The sequence below is a fragment of the Urocampus carinirostris genome, chromosome 13 (assembly GCF_059441175.1).
Source record: "Urocampus carinirostris isolate Australia breed hairy pipefish chromosome 13, RoL_Ucar_1.0, whole genome shotgun sequence".
Lineage (NCBI taxonomy): Eukaryota > Metazoa > Chordata > Actinopteri > Syngnathiformes > Syngnathidae > Urocampus > Urocampus carinirostris.
Genome location: NC_142361.1, coordinates 24,564,355 through 24,584,027, shown reverse-complemented (window position 1 = coordinate 24,584,027; position 19,673 = coordinate 24,564,355). Strand labels below are relative to the sequence as shown.

General features: G+C 40.5%; 1 protein-coding gene and 1 pseudogene across 4 annotated transcripts in view; both read left to right on the top strand.

Moving 5' to 3' along the window:
• Positions 1 to 19,673, top strand: part of map3k4 (mitogen-activated protein kinase kinase kinase 4) — an 83,175-nt gene that overhangs the window by 44,514 nt on the left and 18,988 nt on the right. For all 4 annotated transcript variants that reach the window (XM_088351475.1, XM_088351474.1, XM_088351477.1 and 1 more), the window contains 9 exons: positions 10,465 to 10,643; positions 12,293 to 13,542; positions 15,717 to 15,977; positions 17,098 to 17,250; positions 17,331 to 17,488; positions 17,556 to 17,672; positions 19,028 to 19,127; positions 19,198 to 19,281; positions 19,361 to 19,630. In XM_088351475.1, coding sequence (XP_088207601.1) covers positions 10,465 to 10,643; positions 12,293 to 13,542; positions 15,717 to 15,977; positions 17,098 to 17,250; positions 17,331 to 17,488; positions 17,556 to 17,672; positions 19,028 to 19,127; positions 19,198 to 19,281; positions 19,361 to 19,630 — 2,572 coding nt within the window. The remainder of the gene's footprint in view (positions 1 to 10,464; positions 10,644 to 12,292; positions 13,543 to 15,716; positions 15,978 to 17,097; positions 17,251 to 17,330; positions 17,489 to 17,555; positions 17,673 to 19,027; positions 19,128 to 19,197; positions 19,282 to 19,360; positions 19,631 to 19,673) is intronic.
• Positions 3,518 to 3,660, top strand: LOC148354145 (U2 spliceosomal RNA; annotated as a pseudogene).

Below are 19,673 nucleotides of genomic sequence, written 5' to 3'. Positions count from 1 at the left end.
CACAAAATGGAAGACGTTGTCAAAACATGAGTTCTTTCGAGTTTTTACCGAGGACATTTTCTCAAAGGTTCCTACGGCCATCTGCTCCCATGTTTTTGCAAGCCGCTAGCTGGACTTTGGCTAATGTGTATATGCTAACACTACAGAGCTAACTATCTACAGTTCAAAATGGGAGCTGTGTCACATTTTAACTGACAAAACATTTTATCTGACGTTTGTGCGTCCATTTGCTCCCACGTTTTTGTTGGTCGCTAGCTAAACTATGACTAACGTTTACAAGCTATAGTTTCAGGGCTCACATACTACATTTGAGGTTTTAGATCTCTCAACAGTTGTACTTCTTTTGTATCCCATTGTTGACTGACGTGTTATTTTAAAGACTTAAATGCACTTTTGTGTTTTATGAGAAAATTATAAATCTAGTGACCGGCCATTCAGTTCTTTAGTCTGCGCAAAATGTTTTTTCTTTTTTTTTTTTTGTCCTTCACTTTTGTTTTGCGGCCCAAGCGTTTTGTGTGAGGTTTTTGGTTGCACCCCAACATTCGTATCGGTCAGTACTGGTAGGAAGACTAAAACTGTGCAGCCCTAAATAATGTCATTTGTCTCGTAATGATATCTAAGTTTGGATTATTGGCAAACTCTGCATCGGTCTATTTTAATTGACCGTCAGATATTCTTTCAACTTGGAGGATAAAATCGCTTGCTTCGCATTCACGGCTGCATAACAGTGGCTACTTTTAGCAGCATGTGGTCCTGTGACCTTATTTATTCTTTTTTTGCTCTACAGTAATGCTCCTTTCATTGACATGTTCACGCTTGTTGCATTTGCATGCATACAAAAGAAATCGGGGAGGTCCACTCCTGGCTGTTTGCTTCACAGAAAGGAGAGTGGGTTCAAGTTATTTGTGTTTGTTGTTTTTCCCTGACGAGGAAACTTTGTGATCGCCGATGCGGTACGTGCACAATGCATTATCCAAAGGATTATTGCAGAGAAAGATGCATTAGACGAATTGGTGTAATGGTGTTGAATTAAATTCATTTCTATTGTGTGGCAGACTGTATAGAGAGCTGTTATGACTGGGAAACCTTCTGAGATACTGATACGGATAATGATACCATTGATGATAGCTCTTGCACCTTTCATACATGGTGGATAAGTTAAAACTTATATATCCCAATTTAGCTTTTCCATCACTGCAATTTGCTTGGAATCGATACTGACTCGTTTATATTGTAAACATATGACTTGATAAGATTTCCAGATTCTCATTAAGACGATCAGCCCAAAATAAAATTGCAGGAATAAAATTATATGATTGTTTAACTGTTTTAAAAAATATTTCAACCTTTGGATGCAAATGTGGGGTCAAAAATGACCGAATCTGTTGATATTCTTCAAAGTTTTTATAAATACAAAAAGGTTGTTATATTTTCATACTACAGACATTTGTTAAAAAACATGTTTATGACATGATGCCATTAGTATTTTTTCACCCCCAATAATCTTCGACCCCACTCATGGAAGAGTGTATGTACTAGTAGGTCATGCATCCAAGGGTTGAAAGGTGATGGTGTCCGAAATGTAACCGCAAAGTGATGAAGTTCATACATTTGATTTGCCTGTCCTCGTTGCATAAAATGAATCCTAATTTATATTTATTGTTTTAGAATTATACTATCAATACTCCAGCACTCGGTTACACTTATCATTGTTTTTAGACCATTATTTGTGTTCTCTGAGTTAAGCAGCAAAATCTACATTTTTGACAGAAAATTATAGCCGACTTCTCCGTAACCGTCACAAACTGACCAATCACGGCTCATTTTTATTTAAAGTTGCGTCATATGTTGGCCTGGAGAGGGATTGGCGCCACCAGGATTTAATTGCCCAAGACACACCACAGGAAATGGTGCCAATACGACCCTAGTGGTTAAGGGAACCAACCGACATGTAATTTCAGCAACCTACTCTATACTCTATGTACCGTGTTTTCAACACTTAGGTGCACTGGATTATAAGGCACCTGCCTCCTCCCCCCAAAAAATAGAATTACTTAAGGCGCAGTAATTAAAACTTCAGTAAGACTAGGGTTGTGCAAAATATAGATAAGAACAGTTCCGTATTTGTGCTTTGATTGATTAGTCAAACTATACTGCTGATCACAGTAGCAAAATATTGGATGCAATGAGACTTTGATGGTGGCAGGTCGAGCGTTGTATCACCCACTAGGGATACAGACGACATACGAAAAGGCATTATGTTTTATCTCATCATCATCACTATTTTTATCACTGTACCATGTTAGAGAATGGAGCAACAAAAAGTTGTAGTGAAAACATTATTAAATTATTAATTATTTTAATAATGGCAGCACTTATTCTACGTTTGTCAATTACAATGCTTAGTTTGAATTGAAAAAAAATGAAACAAAAATGTATATCGATTTTTAATGACTCTGTTTTCGCTATTCTCTTACCCGGTACCTTGCCTAAAGATAATGTGATAATGAGATGAGACCTACCGTAAATTCCGGACTATAAGCCGCTACTTTTTTCCCAAATGTTCAGCCCTGCGGCTTATTCAGTGAAGCGGCCAATTTATGGAATTTTTCTAACGGCCACCAGCGGTGCTGGAGTATAAAATGTAAGATTAAGACCAGTAGAATATGTGCGCCAAGAAAGACTGCAACCTCTACATTTAAGCATATGTTGTAAAGTTAAGGTACGTTCCGATAATGAGGAAGACGCCCTTGATGGCGATAGTTATGAGGGGGAAGTTGAGAACGATCTGCTGTGAGGGGTTTTTAAGGGTTATTGTTCTATCTTCATTATTCATTATCCATTATCCGTTATCGGTCAGTTCATAATACGCTACAAAGCCTAGGAGCCGAGACACTTACTCTCAGCCAAAAGGCCAAGCTAAGGTCCTAGCCCTAAAGCCTCGCTGCGATCATTGCGAATGCACCGTTCCCGGAGGTACTGCAATACCGGGCCGATGCGTGGAGTGGACAGAGCAGGCTCTTAATTTCACAATTAAAGGATGTTTTTTTTTTTTTTTACAGGTACGTTTGATACATTGCGAGCGTGATACTAACTAGCGTGTTGGTACCTTTCAAAGGCACGGTTTTGGATGAGAGTTATATTATTATTATTAAACCTTTGAAAACTCTCTCGGTGTACTGTTTTTCTTCGTAAATATGTGTAACCATGTGTAATATGTATTTGCAACTGTATATTTTTGTAATGTATTTTTTAGAGATTTATTCTGTTATGTGTTCTACGGACGAATAAAAAAGAAGGGGCGGATCAAACGCGGGCTGATGGGAATTGGAGTAAAGCTGAGTCACCGGTAGATCTGTCTGTTGTCGCAGCGGACAATAGTGGATATATATTTTTCCCACCCTTAACTTTGGAAATATACATTTTGTTTCCTTGGATTACTTTCAACGGGACCCGGACTTTACAAGTCTGCATCATACCTTAAATACGGGTATCATTTTCCATTCATCATGCTGACTGAAGTTCCAGGTTTGTGCACCATCTAAGCTAGGACCTTATCGATCTTTGATTTTTGCAACTCGGAGATGGCATAGGAGCTTGCTCTGTCCACTCCACGCAACGGCCCGGTATTGCAGTACCTCCGGGAACGGTGCATTCGCAATGATCGCAGCAAGGCTTTAAGGCTAGGACCTTAGCTTGGCTTTTTGGCTGAGAGTAAGTGTCCCGGCTCCTAGGCTTTGTAGCGTATTATGAACTGACCGATAACGGATAATGGATAATGATTTATGAACAAGCTAAATAACCTTTAAAACCCCTTAAAACCCCCCTAGTGCATTCGCAATGATCGCAGCAAGGCTTTAAGGCTAGGCCCTTAGCTTGGCCTTTTGGCTGAGAGTAAGTGTCCCGGCTCCTAGGCTTTGTAGCGTATTATGAACTGACCGATAACGGATAATGGATAATGAATAACGAAGATAGAACAATAACCCTTAAAAACCCCAGTTGTAATCGTGGAACTTTCAGGACGTTCTGGGTTAAACTTGTGATTCTGTCACGAGTTCTTATACATGGGTGCGGCTTGTGTAAGTACAAAAGTGGCGAAACACCCAAAAAGTGGCGGGTGCGGCTTATAACCAGGTGCGCTCTATAGTCCGGAATTTACGGTACTTTCTTTTAATACGTAGTCTATGTCCCTAGTCGCTTGATGGTTGGGATTCTCACTGTCGCTATCCGGGTTTGAGCCACGTTGCCACCATTGTTATGCAATCGTGGTGAGCAATATTCTTCGACAGATCAATAATTGCACAAATATGGTAATTTACCAGTATGCATTTATAATATCAGTCCGGCGAATACGGTATTTATTAGGATTTTTAAAACCATTCACTCAACTCTTAATCCTGCTTTGATAACTTTGCAGCCTTAAAGCAGAAGCCAATAATCGGAGCTTGTGCACAGGGTCATCTTTGCCCACTCTAATTAGGAGAAAGTGTGCTCTTCCAAATCTCCCCTCACTCTTTTTTTTCCCTCCCTTCCCAAAAAGAAAAAAAAGCCTCTTTAGTTTAGGCCTTTGTGAGCAAGCGTGCTCGCTTAACAGCTGCGTGCTATTCAGTGGTGGGCCTCACGGGCCACGTGGCGACAACATACAATACAGTGACCCTTCCTGATACAATAGCCTGGAAGGTTGGGGGTCAAAGGTCATATTGCAACCCCCCTCTTTCTCTTTTCAGCTGAATTTGGCAGGCCTTGGTATCTGTGCTTCAGTCACTCTGCTGTTTATTATGCACGCAGTGTTCCTGCCTAGGGGCGGCAGCATTCCGCTAGGCCTTTAAGAGTGCACCATCAGATGAGCCATTGAGAGCAGCCAGACGCCATCTGCAGCCATCTTTTACTCCCGGCAGCCAGTCCAGCACAGCTTGCAGACAGAGGGCCACACGGGCCTATGACCTTCTGGGTAACCTCCTCCTATGCAAAAATATATCGCAGGGAGGATGCTGTCATACCTTAGCTATTCACTCTGTTACGCCTGTAAAACAGTAGTCGGGAACGTATGGCTCGCGAGCAAGGTAGATCCGGCTGAGAAATAAAATTCACTTCTTTCATGCCCTGAGGACGGGAGTGCAGTAGTTGTTTATACCTCTAGCGGTTTATACCATTAAGGCTTTTAAGAAGAAATGTCTTTAGGATTTTTTGTGGCATCTGCCTTTTACAATATTATATACTGTAAATTCTGGACTATAGAGCGCACCTGACTATAGGCCGCACCCACCACTTTTTGAGCGATTCGGCACTTTTGTCCTTATACAAGCCGCACCCGTGTACAAGCCACGGGCGCCTGCAGTAAAATTTGCGATACAGTCACTAGTTTCACCTGGGCCACGCTGTAATTTCCTAAATTGTAACTTCTTTTTTGGTTTGAACAAATTTATTGACACTAATAACAGAAAACAAACTGTGCGAGGTTTGAACAAGCCCTCTTGATAATCTCAACAGCAATCAGGCACATTCACAATATTATATTTCAATATGATCTTTAACCGGCTAAATTGTAACTTCATAGACAGTATACAAATTCGGAACACTAGCTGACATCACAAATAGCAAGTGATACCCGTTAGTAAGGTATGATGCTGACTTCTAAACTCGGAGTCCCGTTGAAAGTAATCCAAGGAAACAAAATGTACATTAAAGTTAAGGGTGGGAAATATATGAATCCACTATTGTCCGCTGCGACAACAGACAGATCTACCGGTAACTCAGCTTTACCACATTTCCCAGCAGGCCGCGTTTTCTCCGCTCCTTATTTTTGATTCGTCCGTAGAACACATAACAGAATACATCTCTACAATAAATACATTACAAAAATATACAGTTGAAAATACATATTATACATGGTTACACATATTTACGAAGAAAGACAGTACACCGAGAGAGTTTTCAAAGCTTTGAAAATAATAATATAACTTTCATCCCAAACCGTGCCTTTGAAAGGTACCAACACGCTAGTAGGATCACGCTCGCAATGCATCAAACATAACTGTGAAAAAAAAGGCACCCCGTATATGTGAAATTCACGGCAAATCGTCTTGAACTTCCATCCTGCAACTATCACCATCAAGGGCATCTTCCTCAGTATCGGAACGTGCCGTAACTTTACAGAAAATATATGATAAAATTTAGAGATTTCAGTCTATCTTGGCGCATATATTGAACTGGTCTTAATCTTACCTTTTAAGTTCCTGCGCCGCTGGTGGCCGTTAGAAAAATTCCATAAATTAGCCGCTTCACTGAATAAGCCGCAGGGCTAAACATTTGGGAAAAAGGTAGCGGCTTATAGTCTGGAATTTATGGTATATATTTTATCAAACGTGTTGTTTGCGAAAATTATGAACAAAATTGATGATCATCAACCCACCTGTTGGACTTTTAAGTTGAGTGTTTGTGGATTTTAAAGATGACGAGTATTCACATCTATAAAACTACCACTGGATCCCCAAAGTTAGAACTAGGGCTACAACTAATAATCATATAATTATTATTATTTTTTTATATTTAGCATTAAGTTCAGGTGTGTGTGTGGATGGATCCCTTAACCACTAGGTTTGCAGGGGCACCATTTCCTGTGGTGTGTCTTGGCCAAGTACAGCCACTTGGCGCCTATCCCTCTCCAGGTCAATAGACAGGCAAATAAATAATAAATTGAAAAAAGTAAACCTTTTTAACCCCTGTAAACCAAGAACTGGCTCATCCGAGCAATAGAACAGTAAATAAAACAAATTTGTGTGTTTTGTGAAGTACATTCAGTGGTCAACTGCAAAGTCTAACAAAAGTATTTAACAGTGTCTTAACGGCTGACGTTTGTCGTTTTTAATGTTTTAACAACTGACGTTTGTTCTTCGTATTGCATGCATTTAATTTCAAATACTTTTGTCAGGCACAGTTTGGCATAACGCTCAAGGTCTTTTAAAACAAAATACGCGCGTATAAAATGTACAATGTGTGCCATCTAAACCATATTGGCTACTTGAAATTTACCGTGGCGAGTCGGACTCCGTTTGGTTCAACTGTTGAACATGCTTTCCTCATTAAATGTTAATGCATCACAAAAGTACTACCAGGATATGCAAGGTCTGCTTTGCAAGTAGTCTTCCCCCAGCTCTATTCAGGCTAAAATGCTCTCAAACTTTAGTAGTTTTGATACACATACTTGGTGTTGACGCCCTCATTTCACTATGTTACCACTCAAAAACAGACACTATTGTGCATCAGGGACTCTCAGCAAAGATTATAATCAGGTAAGATGCCTCATTCTTTTGGAAAAACGTGTTTGGTGACAAAAGTCGCCAATGAATTCCATTGTCGACTATCTCTAATCGATTTTTTGTCGATGTTGACTAACCATTGCAGCCCTATTACATTTCGGATATCATTGTGACTGGTATACAGAAAAGCTAGCTGTCACTTCCTTCCCCCTTACACTGTTACTTTGCACTCACAAGGGCGCCATCGCCTCCTTTGGTGCAGCAGGTGTCTGGCGGCCATATTGTTGTGGGGGGAGGTTGGCATTGTCATGCAGATGGGCTGGAGATGTCTGCACTCTTGCAGGCAAGTGATTTTTAGATAACCCTCAGGCCCCCACCTCGCTCTTTCCTCTTAAACACTCACTCAGAGAAAGTGACCCAGCTCCAAATACCCGCCCTCACCGCAGTGTCCACACAAACAGGCACGTGTTGCTTGAATAGCGTTCGATGCGATGATGAATGAAGGGGCACATGGCGAGGAGCATGCAGGATGTCCAGGTTGCAAAAACACACACACTAACACCTCCCCTCCCTTTTCTTTTTGTCCAACCATTTCTGCTAATCCTATTAAAAAAACAGCAGAAAGGGATCAGGTAGCAGCTTTGAATTACCCCTCTGCCCCCCTCCCATTCAAGTCAAAGATGTCTGTCTGCAATCACTGCAAGATAGAGCTACAGAATTGATATGGTTATTCAAAGTCTAAAGTGAATTCGTAATAGAATTGTTATAATTGTCATTGATATCAACTTTGTGAAACATTGTATGCAACAACATTAGACATTACACTCATGGATACAACGTAATATGATATAAAAGACTATCAGGATAAGTTAAGCAACATGGTGCCTAAGTTATAATAATAATAATAAGGAAAATACTGCATTGTAACAAAAGTGCAATAAAAGATAAGTGCATTAACATTTAGCAGCAGGAATTAAAATAACTTGATATAATTCACAAGGATATATAAGATTTACTGTATATACTGGAAAATAAAACTAGTGGACAATTAACAAACAATTGAATAATTCTAAAAAATTGCCATCTTCACTGCTCAAGAATTTAAGGATATTAATGTTGTCTGTACCATAATACTACAACACTTTTTCTCAAAGTGGATATGGCATTTCCCCAAAAAATAACTATTTGCCAAAAAATGCAATGATCAAAATTTAAAGAACACTTTCTGGTGCCACCCACTTAATGGTGCTAATCTAGTACATGGTGCTAATTTCCCTTATTATCTGTCAACCCCTTTAGAAATGGCATTCTAACGGCCAGTTTCACTGACTTTGCAAGAAGGTGAGTCGTTCTAAAGTTACTGAAAGTCTCCAGATAAAAATGAAGGGGATGACCCTATCAGCCATAGCAAGACAAATTGATCGTTCCAAATCTGTGCTTTCAAGAATATTGATTCTTTACAAAAGTACAAACTTATTCAAGTCGCTTAAGAAGGCTGGTCCTCCACGGAAGACAATGCAAAAGGGGACAGGTCACTGCAGAAGATGTCAATGGGCTGAACATGACAAGGATCTATCTCGCCGTTTAAGAGCATTTGGACCGAAGGCCCACACTGACTCTCACTAGCAAAAAAAAAAAAAAAAATAGATTAAGATTTGCTGTGGAGCTTGTTGTGTGGACAGGTGAGTTCACTTCAGTTATAAAGCTTATTAAATTTATTTGGGTCTGATAGAAAGAATTATGTTTGGCGACACATTGAAGAAAGACTAAACCCAAAGTGTGCAAAACAAATCGGTGAAAGGTGGAGGAAGTGCCATGGTTTTGGGCATGTTTTCTGCAGTAGGAGTTGGGGCTCTTGTACAGCTACATGGCAAAGTCGATGCAAATGTGTATCAGAACCTTCTTCAATAGCACATGGTTTCTTACTTGCGTTCATCAGCCTGCAGCCTTCATGCTGGACAATGCTCCATGCCACAGCAAAACAGGAAAATAATTTCCTTGAAGGTTAAAACATTGAATTAATGGCATGGCCTGCCCAGAGTCCTGATCTTAATCCAATAGAGAACCTCTGGAAAATCCTTGGTGACCAAGTTATGGTTAAGTAACCCACTGCAATCACCAAACTGTGGAGGAGACTGAAAGAATGGACCAAAATTATACCAGATCAGTGTGGCCACTTTTGGAATCTTCCATGCCAAAGTCATTTTTGTTGACTAAATTTGGTCACTGTGTTTTCTGTATGTGTGTATGTACATAATATATAATTTATATGGCAACATAAAGATAAATAAACCCCAAAATGTCACAAGATATGTTTTTACAGTTAAATGTGTTGTTCAGGGTTGTAATGGCCCTGGGGGGAAAAGCTGTCTCCGGGCCTGGGTGATAAGATCAATATTTTACATTATTTTCTTTTAATACAGGGTTAACTATTGTGCAATGTGTTTCACGTATTGTCATTTAAGTTTATTTAATTTGTGTGTCTTAAATTGTTAAAATTACAGAGTAGTGTGGTAGTGTTTGTAGACTGGCCTATGTTTAGAGTGCATCAGAATGATAGTTTAATAACGTTTAATTAAAATATGAATTAAATTATCAATTTAGGTTGAGGGGAGTCATTAATAATGTTGCTGGCAATGTCCTACAGACAAGGTAAATTGAAGCCAATGATTTTCTGGGCTGTGTTGATGATGCTCTGTAAGGTTTTCCTATCTGCGGCCGTGCTCTCAGCCTTTGCAAACATATCAACCTTTGCTGTGGTTTTGTTGCTATTGCTCTTTCTTCATACAGTCGTTTCCAATTATTGTTGACTCAGAAAATTATTAGGTCAAAACTGTCACTCAAACCCCGAATGAAAACAAAACACGGATGAGTAATTACATGTTAGAGGTCATTAAAGGTGACAGTTCGACCTGTGAAGTTTTGCACAACTTTGTAGTGCATTTGCAGGCTCTTGTTCTTGCGCAGTTACACGGCTGCACTCGTTTCTGCGACTGCAAACATTCCAACACTTTTCTGACCTTGACAAGTTTCTGCGGTTTGACATGGTGGAGGCCTCTTTAAATTAAAAAAAGGCCAAAGAGCTTCTTTGTCGTTGGCTTTGGCCTTAGGGCAACTCTGCTTATTATAAAGTGGCCGGTATGAATAGCTCGTTTGAGTCTTTTTTTTTTCTCTGCTTGTAAATTGAATGGTAAATGTTCCCCAGGCAGGGCAACCCAGAGGGAGATGAATCCAGGCAGAACTCTCGGCTGGAGGAGTCCTGGGAGGAAGAGGAAGCTCTGTACTCCACGTCGCCTCCTTGCACCCCGCGGCAGATGAAACGAATGTCTGGCAAACATCAGAAAAGCAACCAGTCCAGGAGCGGCGGACGCTCTCCAAGCAAACGTGAGAAAAATAAGCATTAACTCGTGTACAATGTGTGCCATTAAAACCATCTGCAAAAATCTACAACTTTTTTTTTTTGCAAAAAGTGTCAAAGTTCAAGCAGAAGATTAGATCATTTGTCCATTGAGTCAAATACAGAAAATTGAAAGATACAAGGACCACTTGAATTGACTCTATATTTTTTTCAATTTACCAAGCAAACCCAAATCTTGGTTTTGATCTTATTTTGCCTCATAAAATTTCAGTTTTTAATTTCACAAAAATCTCATCTCATCTCATTAGCTACACCGCTTATCCTCAGTAGGGTCGCGGGGGTGCTGGAGCCCATCCCAGCAATCATCGGGCAGTGGGCAGGGGACACCCTGAACTGGTTGCCAGCCAATCGCAGGGCACACAGGGACAGACAACTCATTCGCTCATTCACACCTATGGACAATTTGGACCGGCCAATTCACCTGAAATGCATGTTTTCAATTTTATTTAAAACAATTACATTTTCTGCCTGCCAACCATTTTTCAGAAGCTGGTAGCACAAAAAAAAATACCTCCTAAAATAAGTGATTATCAAGTAAACTTTTAGAAGGTCGCTCTAATGTCAAAAAGACTGATCTCCAGTTGTTGACATTTTTTTGCATGACAAATGTTCATAAATAAGAAAGTGTATGAATGCAAAAAAAGGCCCAAGAAATTAAGATTATTTTTAATAGTATTGACGATATTTAAAAAAAAAAAAACTAATAACCATGAAGGAGCAAATATTTAGCCATATTTGGAACACCTTTTTCTAGATTTACATAAAAATCTATTGTGCTTTTGTGTCCTAAAGCATTTTCGTGTTCTTGGTCGATTTTATATATATATATATATATATATATATATATATATATATATATAAATGAAGTGTGCCAAAGTCCAAATTTTCAGACTATAAAGCAAACCTAAAAAGAACACAAAAAAAACAACTGCAAAAGTGTGCCTTATTATGGTAAATACAAGTGTAAAATGCATAATTATAATTAAGCGCCTCTCCATACAATAACCATTTATAAATGAACCAATTCATTTTAATCGTGAAGCCAGATTTCATAACATATTATGTTCCTATTTTTCCCCTGACGTGTTTTATTGTATACGCAACTATACCTATTACACTAATTTTAATTCTGTGCACCTTATAGTTTGGTGCCCCTTTTATATGAAACATATTTTACGACATTATTTTTGAAGGAATGCTTATAATTCCATGTTCCTTCATAAACCAGAAAAATTATTGAGTGTGCGAGCAAATAACATGTTTACCATATTTAGCGGGCAACAGAGAAATGGTCACCAGACATCTAATGACACCTGGGCCGTAAATTTTTTAAAAAAAAGCTCATAAGTGCTAGGTCATTGTGATTTTCTAGTAAAATGTTTTTTAGTGGTTGACAGTGTCTGTCTAACCTTACTTCTAATAAATAACATAGTAATAACACAGTGACATCATAGTAATCACACGATAAGTTATTTTAGAAGTGCATATCAAACTGGCTTCCAGTTTGCACTAATAAGTAACAAAAAGTTGCTTTCATCTTAAAAAAGGTCGGAGACACTTGGCTTAAAAGAACATCACTTTAACTGACAAAGTATTTTTCCATCTGGTCTTCCAGCGGACCCCAGCCCGACAGTCTTGCGAGAAAACACCCGTCCTGCTGAAACCCCCGAGGAGCACAACTACAAGCAGGGCAAGAAGCAACGAGCCACCCTGCGCTCCACCGAGCGCGATCACAAAAAGACCTTCGAGGGCTCCTTCATGCTAGATCCACTTTCCAAAACAGGTCCCTTTGGCAGCCTGGCCATGGACCCCCGCAAGCACTACCTGAGCTTGGGCTGCGGCAGCTGCAAAATGCCCGTTTCCATGCCGCACATGGGCCGAACCCACCGGCAAACGTCTCGCAGCGACTGTCCGGCTGATCGTCTCAAATTCTTCGAGACGTTGCGTCTCTTGCTAAAGCTTACCTCCATGTCGTCCAAGCGCAAGGAGAAGGAGCAACGCGGCCAGGAGAACATGGCCTTCATGGGCCACAATAACGAGGTCATCTGGTTGGAACTGCAAGCCTGGCACGCCCGTCGCTCCATCAGCGACCAGGACGTCTTTCTTTTTACGGCCCGGCAGGCTATCCCTGACCTCATCAACGAGGTCCTGCGATTCAAAGTCAATTACGATGCGTTGAGGACTGGAGATTGTAGCTTTGACAGCAACTACTGTGGCGCAGATCCTTGGAGTCCCAACACGCCTCCGGAGTCCGGCACGGACTGCCTGGACCACCTCCAAAGGCAGCGTCTGGCTTTCGAGCAGGTCAAACACGTCATGGAGTTGTTGGAATATGTCGAAGCGCTCTACCCGTCCTTGCAGGCCCTGCAGAGGGACTACGAAAAGTATGCGGCGCGAGATTTTCAGAGCAGAGTGCAGGCGCTCTGTCTGTGGCTCAACATCACTCAGGACCTCAACCAGAAGCTTCGTATAATGGCTACCGTCCTGGGCCTGAGAGACCTGTCTCGCATGGGCTGGCCTGTTTTCGAGATCCCTTCCCCCCGATGTTCTCGCGGCGACGAGGAGGAAGGCGAGGAGGACGAGGAGGATTCTGCCGCCACCTTTACGGCGGAAAGCGATGAGGAGGAGCTTTCCCCAACGCCAACAGGAAAGTCGGAACGGTCGCTGCAAGAGGACGAGTTTTTTCCTGCATCAGGGACCGGAGGGGTGGGCGCTTTCTGCCCCACTGCTATTTACAGGCCGTTTGTGGATAAAGCACTGAAGCAGATGGGACTGCGCAAATTGATTCTCAGACTGCACAAATTAATGGACCGCTCGCTACAAAGGGCCAGAGCGGCCTTGTTGAGACACACGCCGGCGATGGAGGTGAGACGCTCAATGTTTCCAAATTGGAAGTCTTTTGTTAACATTATTATTTACAACAGAGTGTCAACAACTATAAAGGTAAGATCGGGCTTTAGAAATACCACCCAACCCGACCCAGGCCAGCAGGTATTAGAGCTTGACCCAGTCTGAGCCTGACCCAAACCCAAAATTTCGTATTTTATTTGTGAGGACTGGGGAGCAGAATAAGTCACACATGGTAAAAAAAATGAAGCCTGTCTTTTTTTTAACGAAATCCAAGTTAAACAACACTGTATATTCTGTATATTTTCTTTTATATTTCGTTGTCTGCAAAGCTCATATTAACTGAAAACTTACTCATCGTTGACGAATTTTCTTCGAAAAGTTAAAAGGAAGATATTTCAGGCAGTCCATCAATTTGACAGGTTGAAAATTGGGCCATAAACCACAACAGCAGTACATCATTAAGAATCTAGCTCTTCACTTTAAAAGAGAGGGAGGCAAAGAGACAAAGAACAATCGCTAATGGATAATTTTTTAAAAAATGTACGCAATTGTACATGCTTTTATTTGAAATATATTGCCGTGGAATCTGTCAAAAATACTTCTCAAAGACAACATCAAATTGCTTAAGCATAGCTCAGTGTAAGAGTAAGCATTCACGGTAGATAATTTCAGTTGACAAACAACGTTTGTCAATCGCAACGCATCGGTTGTAATTTCTCGGCTGTCATTTTCGGCGACCCAGAAAAGTTGCAAGATTCCTCCTTCCAAAGCTGTGACATCTCGGAAATATTACGACTGGCACCATCCACAGTCAATTGCTGCTGTGGTCAAAATTGAATTCTCTGTTGTGCAATAGAAAACAAGTGAATCTTTTCAGGAGCTGTTCTTTTAGCAGAAACAGTTTTTTTTTTTTTTTTTTTAATCTGTTGTGATGGGAAATTGTGTGTGTAAATGAACAGGCCAATCATAATGAAAATGTACTGTCCCTCTTCCTATGTGGCCACCAATTTCATGTACCAGATTTATTCCTTCAAATTCCTGGAGGCACAATCAAAAGATAAAAAGCCTCTGAGCTTTGCTGATTTATTTTGAAGTAGTACGTAATTTTTAGGCCAATTTAGATTTAATTTTTCACATGTGTTGTACATTATTTTCTTATGCTCCAACAAAAATTGGGTGATATTTTTGGGCTGGTACAGTATATCTCCTGGATATGACATTGGTCCATTCTTAGGTGGGAATCGCAAAGTGCAATTTGCTGTATAGCAGGGTATAGAGTCCTATGCTAATTAATTAATTTGTTATATATGTGCACATGTTGATATGACACAAGGAATAAATATACGTTCACCCGTCCATTTTTTGCGCAGCTGATTACAGAATTTTACAGAATCTTTATTGTCATTGTCAAAAAACAACAAAACTTTGTTTGGAGCATGCAGTAATCCATCATCTATCAGTGAAAAGATCCACAGAATAATAATGTTAAAATTGACTGATTTAATTGCATGTTTTTGGATTGTGGGAGAAAACCGGAGGGAGGCCTGTGAAAGTGGATTAAAATGAAACTGATTTTAAAACATCTTTTTGCAAGGTTTGTTATATCTTTCTCCTAGTTTTTAATAATATTGATTGGTCTTAGTGAAAAATAATGATGCATGTGCCTTTTTCGTCTTTCTTGATAATCATAAGCTTCGTTTTCATGGTTGTTTTTGCTTTGAGGACACGTAGCAAATAACAACATTACAAGATATACAGTATTTTTTTGCCAGCTTGCTAAATCCTTACAAAGCACACAGAATTCTGAAAAGAGGAAGGCATTGTGGGATATTGTACAGCCCGTAGCATATCGGCATTTTCATGATGCCATGACGCCTACCAATAGCAGACCAGCATTTTATACGCCGTCATCCTAAAGCGTAATTTGGCAATGCAGGAACACAGCAAAGTTTGAATTTTATGGGGGGTTTTTTCATACGCAAAATGTTTTTTTTTTTTTTTTTTTTTAAATTGTATTCATTTATTTATATTTATTTTTTTGCTGTTTTTAAGAGGGACCTTGTTTCACTTAGTAAAGTGAAACGTTGTAAGGCGGGGTCGCCGTAAATTGGGGTTACTTAATCTCCAATGTACTGATACCTTTAATGACCTCTAACAGTATACTGATACTCTGAACCGATCTTTTGCAGTTTGCAGATTTCCCGGACCCCATGCTGTACAACGACTACCTTCCGGAGCTGTCCCGCCACGTGTCCCTTAACAGTTCAGGAGAGCCTGAACTGGGATCCGACCAGGTGTCTTGGGAGGACCTGCTGGACATGGACCTCCCCTCATTCCGGCCCGCTTTCCTGGTGCTCTGCAGGGTCCTTCTCAATGTCATCCACGAGTGCCTCAAGCTGCGATTGGAGCAGAGACCTGCTGGGGAACCTTCGCTACTTAGTATAAATCAGGTATGAATTCCTTCCTTTTGTTTTTTTCTTTTTCCTACCTTTCGTCCTTCCATATTTTTTTTTCTGGTTGTCTTTTCTATTACCCCTTTCTAATTTCTTCTATTTTTCCTTTCCTCATTCTCTTTTTCCCTCCTTCTATCTTTTTCTTTTGTTCTTTTTGTTTTTGCCAGTCTTTCTCTCTTACTTCCTTCCCTCATTCCCTCCTCCCTTTTTTCAATTTTTTTTTCAATCTTTCTGTTTCTGACAGCCTGTCTTTCTCTCTTCTTTCATTCCTTCCTTCCTTCCAACTTTAGTCTCTATGATCCCTGTCCCTTCCATCATTCCCTCCTTCTTTCATTTTTTTCTTCCTTTCCTTCTTCCCTCCTTCCTTCTCTTTTTTCTTTTAGTCTTTGTGTTTCTGTCTGTTTTTCTCCTTTCCTTTCTTCCTTCCTTCAATTTTTGTTTGTAAAATCGCTTTCTTCCTTCATTCTTGTATTTCTTCTTTCCCACTCACCCATCCATCAATCAATACAACCTTTCTGTCCTTTCTCCTATTCTTTTTTCCTTCATTTCCTACTAATATTTCCACCAACTCATCCATCAATGCAACGATTCTCCTTCCTTCCTCCATTATTTCCTTTCGTAGTTCCTTCTTTTCGTCCTTCCATGTTTTTGTTTACGTATAATATTGCTGTCTGTTCTGTTCCTTTCTTCCTTATTTCTCTTCTCCCTCCTCCCTTCCGTCTTTACCACTCAACCACCCATCGATCAAATCAACCATTCTATCCTTCTTTCCTTTCATCCATCTTTTTCCTATGTTATTTTTGTCTCTCCCCTTCTCAACTCCTTTTTATCTTAAAATGTTCGGCCCTTCTCCGTCTTTTATTAATCTGTCTTTAATCTGTCCTCCCTTCCTTACGCATCCCTTTCTTTATCCCCCTTCCTAACTCCTTCCTTCTTTTCATTTCTCCATCCCTTTCATTCTCCATAATACTCACCCGAACCCCTCTATGTATTTATCAGTGTTTGTATTGGTAATGGTCTAGAAAATCTTGGTATGAAAAATCCTTAGGGCATATTTTATAAAGGGGGTGTCATTCCTATTTGAAGGTGCTAACATGGTTACGTTTACACCTTTCAGTTGGTGCGTGAGTGCAAGGAAATCCTCAAAGGGGGTCTCCTCATGAAGCAATACTATCAGTTCATGCTGCGCGGCGTGATCACCGATGCTCAGGGCTTGCAGACCAACACTAACATTGACGAGTTTGAGGAGGAGCTGCACAAGATGCTTGTGGTGAGAGGCATCAAATCCCCCTCACAGCTCCGCTTCTGCATGCGCGATTGTCACCATTCCCATGACGAAATGTCTTTCAGGTTTACTTCGACTACATGCACAGTTGGATTCAGATGTTGCAGCAGCTGCCACAGGCCTCCCACAGCTTAAAGAACCTATTGGAAAAAGAGTGGCACTTCACCAAAGATATAACTCCCTACATCCGTGGGGGGGAGGCCCAGTCGGGGAAGCTCTTTTGGTTAGTATCGCCCCATTCAAAGACTTTGTCGTGCACTTAGCTTTGACAAGTTATGTTTTTCTTTTAGTGACATCGCCGGCATGTTGCTGAAATCTACCGGAGAGTTCCTTGATGCCGGCCTGCGAAAAAGTGGCAACGAGTTCTCGGAAAGTGCAGATGACAGCAACGCTTTAGATGAGATCAGGTTAGAGAATTACTGGTCACGATGTTTGGTGTAATTGAAATGAGATTCAGGAAAAGATGGTTCGTAATTATAAAAGTTTATAACAGTCTTTTTGAATGAAACAAAGTCCGTGACCTCTGAGAGCTTTGCTTTGCGCCATCCAAATGATCAAAGTCCTAGTTTTCACTTTGGCACTTAACTGTTGGCATTTTGGTCTCTATGGAGAATCGGACCACAAAGTGACAGATAAACAGAGACAGAACATGAGCTGCATGCTTCCTTTATGTTAATACATTGAAGGGCAAGAGCTAAAAATGCTTACTCAGCGATGATGGTCAAATGTAAAACTTAACATAGAGATGGTAAAAATAAGACAAGCAGTAACTCCATTGAACATGATAAAAACAAGAAATACACGTTTAAAAATGGTAACTAACTGTGTTTAAAACCAGACGTCGAGTTATCCTTGTCTAATATAGGAGGCATTTTGTTTGCAAATGGGATGAAGGAGTCATGATTTGAACAAGGGGTGGGCAACTTTCAGAGTCAAGCTGCAGGAGGAAAATAAAATATCTCATTTATCTCATTAGCCGTACCGCTTATCCTCATTAGGGTCGCGGGGGGGCTGGAGCCCATCCCAGCCATCTCCGGGCAGTGGGCAGGGGACACCCTACAGTTTTTTAAATTGTTGTTTTTCTTTTTGTTTTATTATTTATTTTTAATATCCACCTCAGGCTTACATAAGGACAAATGATAATGTACTCCTATCCAAGCTTTCTAATATGGATTGATGAATGAATATGCATGTACCTGATATGTTTATAAAATGGACTATTTTATCAAATTGGTTTTGAAACACTCAGAATTAGAGAAAAGTGAAGAATGTATTTTTAATTTTTATAAGCATTAAATACCATCATGTAAATGAAAAAAACTCAAACTATAACAGAGCTACCTCAGAAGTAGTTTTTGGCATGAAATGTAATAAATATTTTGCCAAATGAAATGGATGGTTGAAATAAATTGTACAAGTACAAAAAAAAGCTAGCTATTTGTACACTTGCCTTGAAAGCAGTACACCGGAAGAGATACTGGGGACAAAAGTGGCATCAAACCAACCACATTTTAATTTGTGGTACTTTATTTGCCATTGTATATTATCACAATATTGTTACCATTTTAATTTGGCGGGTCAAATTAAATAGCCTGCTCATCTATATGTGGCCCATGTGCCGTAGTTTGCCTGACCCGAATTTGATCTTTTTGCTCCGTGAAACCAAATCTGTTTCTCATTAGCTTGCAAAGTCTGCTATAATATAATACAATCATGTTTTAAAATGGGCTATTATGACAACTGCTCTTTGACGTCTTCCAAGGCGATCCGTGATCGAGACCAGTCGGTCACTCAAAGAGCTTTTCCACGAGGCCAGAGAACGTGCATCCAAAGCGCTTGGTTTTGCCAAAATGTTGCGCAAGGTAAGCTGTACAACTCTGTAGTGAATCAGTAAATGTGGGATTTTTCTCTAAGTCAAGATCTTTGCCACAGGACTTGGAAGTCGCTGCAGATTTCAACATCACTAAGGGTGTGTCGTCCCTCCTACAAGCCCTGAAGAAGAGAAACTATGCCAAAGTGGGTTTAGGTTCACCTCTTTCACTTTTAATCGAACAAGAAAGTCATAGCATGTTCCTCTCCTTCTTCCGGACGTAAGGTCCAGATCCCTGGCCTGGAGGAGTTGCAGGTGTTTGTTCCTTGCAGCCTGCTGACTCAGCGACCGCTCATCCTGCAGCTTCTCAACGCCGCTGCAGGAAAGGACTGCTCTAAAGAACCCGACGAAATGACGGAAGACGAGGCTTTTCTCCTCATGAGCAAGCACCGCAATGCAGAGATGTCGGTTGATTCAGAATGGGGCCAGTGGGACGGGGAGCTACTCAAACTGGTCCCCACCGTGGAGATCGTCGACACCCTGAGCGCTATGAAAGTAGGTGATGCGTTGGAGAGTCAGGCCGACAAGTCTGAACTCA